We start from the raw sequence: 11,374 nt of genomic DNA on the forward strand, positions 1-11,374 counted from the left end.
AATTCGCTGAACTATGCCAATGCCGCCGTATAACTTTTCAGCTCATCGTTCCATCGAATGTGATATTCGCCATGGCCAACGCGCAAAGGACCATAAATCTTCCGCAGAAACATTCTCTCAAAAACTCGTAACACCTACTCATATTGTTGTCATCGTCCAGACCTCTGTATCATATAACAGGACAGTTCGTCGAGAGAGGATTTTACTTCTCAATTGCCTACTCAGTCCAAAGTAGTAGCACCTGTTGACATGAGTTATTCTGCGTTGGATTTCGAGGTTAACATTAGTGTTGGTGTTAATACTGGTTCCAAGATAGACGAAATTATCTACGAAGAAACCAACAACAATAGCTCGCCTTTAGACAGCTGAATAGTAAGAGTAATTCAACCACCATTAAGAAGCTAAATACAATATTACTGGACTACCTCGAAGGGAATAAATGCCGGTAGACTTCTATCGTTGAATTTTTTCGAACAATAAGAGATCCCACAAGAGCATGTTAAGCCTTATGTGATCCGATTTCGTCCTTCAATGCACAAATGCAGAGATATCTCTAACACTAACAACCACTTTGACTAGCAAGACGTTCGCAGATACAAATTTTCTTGCAATTCGTGCTCTTCTTGGCATCCTGACTTTGACCGCAGTATTGAAGGAGAATCATTTGTCAACTAGTGAGTTATTCAATAAAACCCACAGGAGAGATAGGCACATTGCTGTCATGAGTCGTGATAGATTCAATATGTTATTTAGACTTGGTCTGCGCCTCACCGATGCTTTTGTACCTGTTAGAAATGTGTGGGACCTCATAATGAAACAGTGCAACTAAAATTATACTCCAGGACGCTGGATCGACGAACAGCTGTTAAACACCATATTTATTTTAGTACGAAAACAAACACTTAGTTCCTTTCAGAGAAGACCGTCTTTTTATGTAAGCGTTATGAGACAAACAAAACTGATAAAAAAAAAAATAAAAAAAGTATCATTATGATTTCAAGGGTTAACAATAACGTTATGAAAGCAGGGTTAATGAATGGACTTAACTGAAGAAATCATTTGTAGCTTAATAACCTATTAGTCTGCTTTTAAAATAGCCGGCCGTAAAACGCAAAATAGTTGCTGCGCCAAAACTTATCTGCGGCACTGTAGGTAAAAATAAACATAATCAGTCTCTTTATCGCTCCTCAAGTCTGCTGAGCTGATAAACGGTTGAAACATTGTTAATAACGGCACATTAAAAGCTAAGCTAAACGCTAGTTACAAATAGTTTCATGCACTTCAGCATCGGGTTAACTGCTCGGTCTTTAATACTAATTTTCCGTGCTGCAAAATGGCTACACGAGCCTTAATGGTAGTGACTTTGTTAGCCTTTTGTGGTTGTGCACTCACAGTCGCGGCAAAGTCCTGGTGGGAAACCGCCTCGTTCTATCAGATTTATCCGCGTTCATTCAAGGATAGCGATGGCGACGGTGTTGGCGATCTGAATGGTGTCACCAGTATGCTACCATATCTGAAGGAGATCGGCATTACTGGCGCTTGGTTGTCTCCATTCCTCAAGTCGCCCATGGCAGATTTCGGTTACGATGTCTCCAACTTTACAGACGTCGATCCACTGTTCGGCACTATGGAGGACTTCGAGCGCTTGCTGGCCAAGGCCAAAGAGTTGGATATAAAGATACTTTTGGACTTTGTACCAAATCACTCTAGTGATGAGTGCGAATGGTTCATTAAATCGGCTGCTAGAGACCCCGTATATAAAGACTATTATATGTGGCATCCAGGTAAGTTGGTGGATGGTAAACGTCAGCCACCAAACAACTGGATCAGCTTATTCTACGGTTCGGCATGGCAGTGGCATGAAGGTCGCCAAGAGTACTACTTTCATCAGTTCGACAAAAAACAGCCGGATTTCAATTTTCGCAACCCCGCAGTGCGCGAAGCAATGAATGTGAGTCAATGCAAGATGAATATGTATAATTTTTGATTATGTGTTGTGTTGTAGAATGTATTGCGCTTCTGGTTGGAGAAGGGTGTCGATGGTTTTCGTATTGATGCCATTCACCACGTCTTCGAGATTGAGGCTGATGAAGATGGTAACTATGCAGACGAGCCCGTGAGTGGTTGGAGTAACGATCCACTGAACTACGGTTATGTTCGCCACATTTATACAATTGATCAGTGGGAGAACCCGCATCTGGTGTATGAGTGGCGTCAGGTCTTGGAAGATTACCGAGCAGAGCATGGCGGTGACGAGCGGTGAGCGGAGTGCATATTTCAATATGTACCTAAATTAATTTTTTTCCATAATTTCCAACAGTATTTTGATGATCGAGGCCTGGTCAGCCCTAGATATCATGATGCAATACTACGGTAATGAGACCGCAGAAGGTGGTCAAATACCCTTCAATTTCCAATTGATTTCTTATTTGGACAGGAATTCCGATGCATATCTTTATGCCGAAGTGATCAACAGATGGTTCCAATACATGCCGACTGGTAGAACACCTAACTGGGTGGTACGCAAACGCTATAAAACTCAATTGATAGGAGCAGTCTAGTAAGATGGCTTCTTCTTCTTTGCAGATCGGAAATCACGACAAAAGTCGTGTGGCTACGCGCTTTGGTGTCGAACGCATTGACTTATTCAATATACTCTTGCTCACACTACCGGGCTGCAGTATCACTTACAATGGCGATGAGATCGGCATGACTGACGTGTGGATCTCCTGGGAGGATACTGTCGACCCGCAGGCGTGTAACAGTGCGCAAGAGGGTTATGAGTGGCGTTCACGCGATCCGGCACGAACACCCCACCAGTGGAGCGACACTGCGAATGCTGGTTTTACCACGGGCCAAAAAACATGGCTACCCATCTCGGAAGACTACAAGCTTGTCAATGTAAAACGACAGCGCAGTGTGGCTTTGAGTCATCTAAACGTCTTCAAGAATCTACAACAGCTAAGAAAAACGGCAACCTTACAGGATGGTGAGACAGAGGTTAAAGCGTTGAATAACAATGTCTTAGCCGTCAAGCGGTGAGTTTGCGTGGACTATGCGAGATTTTTCTTTAACCTTCCTCAATTTCAGCTCACTACGCGAAAATTACACATACATAACGCTGCTCAACATTAACATTTTTGATCGCATTCAGAATTTCAACTTGCATGAACACTTCGCTGACCTGCCGGCGGAATTTGAATACGTCTTGATAACCGATCGCTCCATCAAGCGAAAGGGGTGAGTAGCCACAAAGAATCTAAGTAACTCAGAAATAAATTTGTTTAAACTCATTGTTTGCATCTTGCTTTTCGTATTTACAGCGATAAGACTCCCACCAGCAGCGTCACGCTTATGCCACACGAGTCCATTGTGCTGAGATCCAGCGTTCGAGTTTAGCACACTTCTGTAGTGTTTGGATGGGAAAGTGTTAGGCGGCACTCATGTCAAGCCAATTAGCTCATTAATATTATGATAATATTAAATATTATGTTAATATTTTTATTATTTTGATACAAATTATAAAGTGTTTTTATTGGCGGCATGGGCCTCTTCAGTTTTTGAAAAGAAAAAAAGTAACAGGGGCCAGATCTGGAAACACGATCAGTTATATATATTATTTTTGATCAAACACCCGCGCACAAGCAACGATGCGTGAGTAGGGGCATGGTGCAAAAACCCTATTTTTGTTCTTCGACAAATCCGGTTGTTTATTACAGATTTCTTTATTAACAGTACGATCTCTGAGCAGGAACTCATGATGCATGATTCCCCTGCAATCGATGAAAACTGTTAGCATAAACTTCATATTCGGCCTAACTTGACACGCTTTTTCGGTCTTAGTTCAGCTTCCATTGGCATGACTAAGCTTTGATTTTCACGTCATTACCAATAACCTATGATTCGTTATCGATTATGAGCCTCTAAATCACATCTGGGTCGTCGCGGACTACGTCCAACATCTTCTGAATAAACAATGTCAACACGACGCTGTTTTTGGTCGAAAGCAAGCAATTTTGGCACAAACTTCGTGGTGACCCCAAATTATTGATTAAAATCAAATGGAACGAGTCAATCGATATGTTTAGTTCCTCAGAAATTTGTCTGATAAGTACACTCACCATAAACCACAGTCAACAGTCAGTTGCCATAATTTTTACGGTCTCCCTACTCTCTCATGTGGCATTTTCGTTCTCTTCCCGCTCTCGCTTTTGGTAAAATGGAATGCCTTAAGTACATGCAAGATCTCCAAGATCATGTGCAAGAGCCCCGTAGAAAAACTCTCTTTACTCACACGGTTTCGAAAAGAATGCTGAACGGTTGTTGGTCTTTTGACAGGTCACAACCTGCTGGCATCACAAGCGAGCCGGGATGGGCTTAAGTAAGTACATCTAAAAAAGTCCAGAAAAGTAGGTATGAGAGAGACGCTGGAATTCCTACCTATGCCTTTTTTCAGCACTGTCTGGAAATCGTTGTAAATATCTAGGAAGTTCGCAGTTCAAAGGACTATATCTTAAATATCAACTCGTACTTATGACAAATTGTTCCAAGGCGAAATTGGCAAATTCACGATGTTTACGGTGGTTCAATGGCTTCATTTCATGAGTGAGAAAAATTCAATACTGAGGCAAGCTCAAATCCTTTCTCAAAATCCGCCAGGTTGTGGTATGAGATAGTCCCAATTCTTGATAGCGTCTTGGAATCGACAAACTGCGGTCTATAGAAACAATTGCCTGAACGGCAGCAAGAGCAACTATCTCAAGGAAACTCCTATAAGAACCCCTATCGACAAAAAAAAACTCTAGAAACATTGAATTTTACCATTATGATATTCATAAGAGCCGGAGTCAAAATTGGACAATGGTCGTGGCACCGCCTTCTTTTAGGCGAATTATCACACTCGAGATCCGCTCGACCGATGCCAACCAAATTCGGTACATGACATTATTTTAACATATGAATAGTACGTATGTATGTCAGAGTGTCAAAATGGGAGAAATTGGACTACAACCACGCCTACATCGCATATAACACAATTTTATTAGTCGAAGACTGTTGTTGTTTTATGTTTTCCTCATTTTCATGCACTTTTTTCTCTCTCCTTGGATTATTGTTATTTATTATTAGCATTCTGTGCATTCACGCTTGAAATATTTTGTTGTTTCTGTGTGTGTTGGGATCATCTTTTGTTGTTATAGTCGTCTAAGGTAGTGTGCCAGCGAATTGTACACGGCTTGCGGAGGCTTCGTCCACTACAAGCAATCCCTCCAACTAACCTACCAATTGCACTGTGTATTTGACTCCACTGTAGCAACGGTTGTGTGGTAGGCAGCCTTGCGCCTGTGGCTATGCTATTATTTGCTAACTGCCGCGCAAATGTTATTCTTTTCATTTTCAACCATTCCGCCTGTGATTAGTTTTGTATTTTCTACACAAATGTTTTCTTTTGTTTGCATTTGCGCATTTTTTTATATCTTCATGTTTCAATTTTTCAGCTTGCTATTTTAATGTAGCAATTGCAGTCGGTTGTTACGAGTATATGGTATGCACTACAAAATAAATATCCGTGAGTAGATGTGCGTGGTTTCGAAATTTTATTTTGAATATTTTTTAGTTTTTTAGAAAAGCTGGTGTAACTTAAGTGACCAGAAAATTAAATTAAACAATTGTAATATGCAGTTAAACCACCTTTTGCGGCTATAGCTGCTTGGACCCGAGCAAGCATTGAAACAACGAGATTTTCAAGGCATTCGGTTGAAATTTTCTGCTCCCGCACCTTGATAAGTATTTTGGTCAGTTCTGTCTTTGAGCTTGGCCCGTGTTGGACTACCTTCTTTTTTATGGTATGCCAAAGAGAAATCAGAAACTTCCATCCAAATCAGGAAGCAGAACAAAATGAAGGGAGCTCTGCCTAATAAGCTCAAGAAAGAGCAACACAGTGTAGCAACAGCAAGACACTTTAGTGATGTGGCTAGAGATACCCTGCAGGTGTCTGTCAAATGCACCAATCCATCTCACCAAGCAGCTTACAGGAGAGATGGATGTCGAGTCTAGTTTTATACTACTCACTCGATGATCCAGCGGGTGCTCACCCGGAGTTTGACTCTTCAGAAAAACTTAGCGGTTGAATGGTCATCAAATGTACGGACCAGGCTGGTTCAAAAAGTATTGCGAATTCTTTTATTTCTTATGAAAGTTTACTTCCCCCGGTGGGTACTGCGTCGAATATTCTCAGAGCTTAAGTGTTTTCAACCAATCGGACGACATAACCTAGCTAGCGTAGCCGCTGTCACTTAATTCGTTCCATCTAATGCGATATTCGCCTTTGCCAATGCACAAAGGACAATAAATCTTCCGCAGAACTTTTCTGTCGCAAACTCGTAATCTCGATTCATCAGATGTTGTTATCGTTCATGCCTATGCATCATATAGTAGGACGAAATAATGAGTGACTTATAGAGTTTTGTTTTTGTTTGTCAGATGTAGAGGTCTCCCTTTTTGTGATTTGGGTAGAGCACACTTAATACCCATCGTCGCTACCGCCCAATCATATCATGTGGTACCTTCCATTGGGATAATTGAGCTTTAATTTCCGCGTCATAACCATTAGTCCAAGTTTCGTCACCAGTTATGACCCTCTGGAGCTGATCTCGGCCATCGTGGACTGAGTTCAACGTTTCCTGATCAAGTAATGTCAACTTGATGCTGTTTTTGGTCGAAAGTGAGCAATTCAGCCTCCAGCCATTTTGGTACTTCAGCTCTAAAACAGCAGGGTAACCTTAAACCCAAAACGATGATTGACGGGCGCCTGCAACCCTCAAATGATTTGAGACCAAGATTTCAAACAATTCTCAATGCAGAGCTCAATCCGCGCAAGGACCCAGCACATGAAGCCAGCGGCAGTCGAAGCTGAAAATTCAAAATTCGCGATGCTTTTTGCAGAAACCTCGTATCTAGTTTTGCATGAGTACGTAGGAGAAGCTTAAATCTTCATATAAACAGTACTCTCTAGCAGTCCAATACAGAATGCCATAGTTATTAGCTAGTTCACAATAGAGCTCAAGGAAATCATATAGAAAGTAGGGATATAATTTTGTATATTTGCTATCCCTCCATACTGAAACTGCTTAAAATGCCATACCATTAAAGACAATTGGATATTGACTGATTTTAAGACAAGTCAGGATTTAAAGTTATATTTTAAATACACCGAGGACGCTCCAAACTGCTGCTGATAGATTTTTGATTATACTCCTGTCTGATGTTTTTAGATACTTATTTTTTCTACCTTTGACTTCTTTACTTTATCTTTCATCAGATAACAAAATACAAACTATTTTTTGGCAAGCAAGGGTCTGGAAGTAATCTTGTACCTCACTTTCCTATTTTGGTGCTGCCTAATGACTTCTCTTCAGGTGGTCTCCCTATCTATTTCGATTGAGTTAATCAAAGCAATACCGATAATATATCGTTTATAGGTTGAAAGAAATCTAATCAGTCTCTTTATCGCTCCTCAAATCCACTGAGCTGATAAAGCTGTGAAACATTGTTAACAACGGCATATAAAAAGCGGAGCTTAATTCTCGCTACAAACAGTTCTACGCATTTCAGTATCTGGTTAACTGCTCGGTCTTTAATACTAATTTGTCATCCTGAAAAATGACTACACGCGCCTTCTTGGTAGTGACTTTATTAGCCTTTTGTGGTTGTTCACTCACATTCGCCGCAAAGTCTTGGTGGGAAACCGCTTCGTTCTATCAGATTTATCCGCGTTCTTTCAAGGATAGCGATGGCGATGGTGTTGGCGATCTGAATGGTGTCACGAGTGTGCTACCATATCTGAAGGAGATCGGCATTACTGGCACTTGGTTGTCGCCCTTCCTCAAGTCGCCAATGGCAGATTTCGGTTATGATATCTCCAACTTTACAGACGTCGATCCACTATTCGGCACTATGGAGGACTTCGAGCGCATGGTGACCAAAGCCAAAGAGTTGGATATAAAAATAATTTTGGACTTTGTACCAAATCACTCAAGTGATGAGTGTGAATGGTTCATTAAATCGGCTGCTAGAGATCCCGTATACAAGGACTATTATGTCTGGCATCCAGGTAAGTTGGTGGATGGTATACGTCAACCGCCAAACAACTGGGTTAGCGTATTCTACGGTTCGGCATGGCAGTGGCATGAAGAGCGCCAAGAGTACTACCTACATCAGTTCGACAAAAAACAACCGGATTTCAATTTTCGCAACCCCGCAGTGCGCGAAGCAATGAATGTGAGTTACTTAAAGGTGAATACGTATAATTTTTGATTATGTGTTGTGTTGTAGAATGTCTTGCGCTTCTGGTTGGAGAAGGGTGTTGATGGTTTTCGCATTGATGCCATCTACCACGCCTTCGAGATTGAGGCTGATGAAGATGGTAACTATGCAGACGAGCCCGTGAGTGGTTGGAGTGACGATCCACAGGATTATGGTTATGTGCGCCACATTTACACGGTTGATCAGTGGGAGACACCGCATCTGGTGTATGAGTGGCGTCAGATCTTAAAGGATTACGAAGCAATTCATGGCGGCGATGAGCGGTGAATGGAGCACATATTTTCAATATGTACCTAAACTAATTGTTTTCCATTATTTCCAACAGTATTTTGATGGTCGAGACCTGGTCACCCATAGATATCGTCATGCATTACTACGGTAATGAGACCGCAGACGGTGGTCAAATACCCTTCAACTTCCAAATGATTTCTAATTTGGACTATAATTCCAATGCACATCATTATGCCGAAATGATCAACAGATGGTTCCAATATATGCCGACTGGTAGGACACCTAACTGGGTGGTACGTAAACGCTATAACACTCAATTGAGACTGCTACAGTTTAGTAACATTGCTTGTTCTTCTTCTTTGCAGATAGGTAATCACGACAAGAATCGTGTCGGTACGCGTTTTGGTGCCGAACGCATTGACCTCTTCAATATACTCTTGCTCACACTGCCCGGCTGCAGTATCACCTACAATGGCGAGGAGATCGGCATGACTGACGTATGGATCTCCTGGGAGGAGACCGTCGACCCACAAGCGTGCAACAATGAGCAAGAGGGTTATGAGTGGCGTTCACGCGATCCGGCACGTACACCGCACCAGTGGAGCGATACTGCGAATGCTGGTTTTACCACGGGCCGAAATACATGGCTACCCATCGCAGAAGACTATAAGCTCGTGAATGTAAAACGGGAACGCGGTGTGGCTTTGAGTCATTTAAACATCTTCAAGAATCTACAAGAACTAAGAAAAACGGCAACCTTACAGGATGGTGAGACAGAGGTTAAAGCGTTGAATGACTATGTCTTAGCCGTCAAGCGGTGAGTTTGCATGGACTATGCGAGATTTTTCTTTAACCTTCCTCTATTATAGTTCACTAGGCGAAAATTACACTTACATAACACTGCTCAACATTTTCGATCACATTGAAAATTTCAACTTGCACGAACATTTTGCTGACCTGCCGGCGGAGTTCGAATACGTCTTGATAACCGATCGCTCCATCAAGCGAAAGGGGTGAGTAGCCACAGGGAGTCTAAGTAACTCATAAATTCAAACTCATTGTTTGCGTTTTTTTTTTTGTATTCACAGCGATAAGACTCCCACCAGCAGCGTCACGCTTATGCCACACGAGTCCATTGTGCTGAAGTCCAGCGTTCGAGTTTAGCGCATTTTTGTTTGTTTTCAAAAGATTTTTCAACTATTTAACATGCCATAAATTATTATCGGTCTGATTCTAAACAACATTTTTGTACCCCAAAGTGCTTTATTACTTTGTGTTATTTATTTGTCTTTGATAACACATTTATGATGCTTCGTAAACAAGACTATAAAGTAATATGCGATTGCCGTTAATTCACATATCTCTATCACCCCCATCAGCGGCAGCTACCTTAGGGGGGCCATAAAGGTGTTAAGTGGCACTAAAGTACCCGCTCATAAATATCGCTCGACTTCGATATGCCATAAATTCTTGCATCCTACTTATATTGTCTCATAAGTTTGATTTAAAACGATTATCTTAGATTAATTATACATAGTATAATTTTGTGATAAATAAGTATATTTCCTTAAAAAGCTAAATGATTTTAAAAATTAAATTAATATATTTATTGTTTTGATAAAAATTATAAAGTGTTTTTATTGGCGCCCAGCAAATAGATTCGCTGTCAGATATCATTATTTTAAAAGAGAAAGACTTCCGAGAAAAATTTTGTGCGATCTGACTTTAGTGGATGTGATGATATATATATATATATTTATATATATATATATAAAACATAAGAATCAATTAAAAGAATAGACCTTACTTTCACATTAACTTGAAATATTGCTTTGAAAAAGTAAATTAATTAAAATATATTAAATTACACCTGTATTCATAAATATGCACAAAACGAATACATACATATGACTACACATATGTATGTATATGCATGTAAACGTATAAAACCATAAGCAAAGAGCTAACATATGTATAGTACATCTATAACAGCAATATATTATATAATTCTGAGCATAAATTATATTCAATGCTCAGCACTGTTCAAGCGCAACTGTTACAATTTCTCCTTCCGAGCAGGCAGTGGTGAAACTCGCTCATTTTGTCCGAGTTACCCGAAAGCATTTTTACGTTCTCTGCGTCGTGAACTTTCTCCGTTAAAAATGTTCTCTGTTTCCGCTTTATTTGCTGCCATTCACAGTAGTTAAATGTCAGAAATAAGGTCATTGTGAGTGCCTACCAAAACCAGAGAACGTAATTTATAAACGATATACGTTCTCTGCCAAAATTCACTTGTCGGTAATGCAGTTCGTTGACGTTCGCGCAGAGTAAAATAGGAACATATGGAGCAAATTTCATCAAGATACCTCAATGTTTAATTAATTTAAAGCTTAGACGGACGGACGAATGGACAGATAGATAGATAGTCACCCGAATTTCAACCAGAGAACGTATAATATAGACAGAGAACGTTTATCATTATGATTATGGCACATAACCGGGATTGACTGTATTTGTTGAAGGAATGTAAAAAATATTTTTAAGCGGCTTGCAAAAATCTGCGTCGATATGTATGCAAGCTCACACACAAACATACATATCTACGCTGGTTTGTATGCGAAGCTGTTTCAGCGGCAAGGGAAGCAGTGGCAATTGGCGAACGTTCGTTTGTGTTTTCGGCACAGCTCGGATTTTTTACCAATGTTGTGACAAAGGAGATGCGTGCGACACTTGTTATTATGAATGTATGTACAGGTATCCCTCGAATAACACGGTTAATTGGTTCCGTGTTATTCGAAATCGTGTTATTTGAAATTTAAAA

At 40.6% G+C, this 11,374-nt stretch overlaps 2 protein-coding genes across 2 annotated transcripts; both read left to right on the forward strand.

Annotated features, from left to right (window-relative positions):
• Positions 1-1,253: 1,253 nt before the first annotated feature.
• On the forward strand, positions 1,254-3,519 carry LOC105229650 (maltase A3-like). Its single transcript, XM_049456583.1, has 6 exons — positions 1,254-1,951; positions 2,006-2,259; positions 2,321-2,519; positions 2,587-3,038; positions 3,091-3,240; positions 3,324-3,519. Exons 1-6 carry the CDS (start codon positions 1,334-1,336, stop codon positions 3,397-3,399), a joined length of 1,749 nt encoding a protein of 582 aa, XP_049312540.1. The 5' UTR covers positions 1,254-1,333; the 3' UTR covers positions 3,400-3,519.
• Positions 3,520-7,594: 4,075 nt separating this feature from the next.
• On the forward strand, positions 7,595-10,164 carry LOC125778480 (maltase A3-like). Its single transcript, XM_049456595.1, has 6 exons — positions 7,595-8,277; positions 8,332-8,585; positions 8,648-8,846; positions 8,919-9,370; positions 9,423-9,566; positions 9,642-10,164. Exons 1-6 carry the CDS (start codon positions 7,660-7,662, stop codon positions 9,715-9,717), a joined length of 1,743 nt encoding a protein of 580 aa, XP_049312552.1. The 5' UTR covers positions 7,595-7,659; the 3' UTR covers positions 9,718-10,164.
• The last annotated feature ends 1,210 nt before the right edge of the window (positions 10,165-11,374 follow it).

The sequence above is a fragment of the Bactrocera dorsalis genome, chromosome 1 (genome assembly GCF_023373825.1).
Source record: "Bactrocera dorsalis isolate Fly_Bdor chromosome 1, ASM2337382v1, whole genome shotgun sequence".
NCBI classification, from domain to species: domain Eukaryota; kingdom Metazoa; phylum Arthropoda; class Insecta; order Diptera; family Tephritidae; genus Bactrocera; species Bactrocera dorsalis.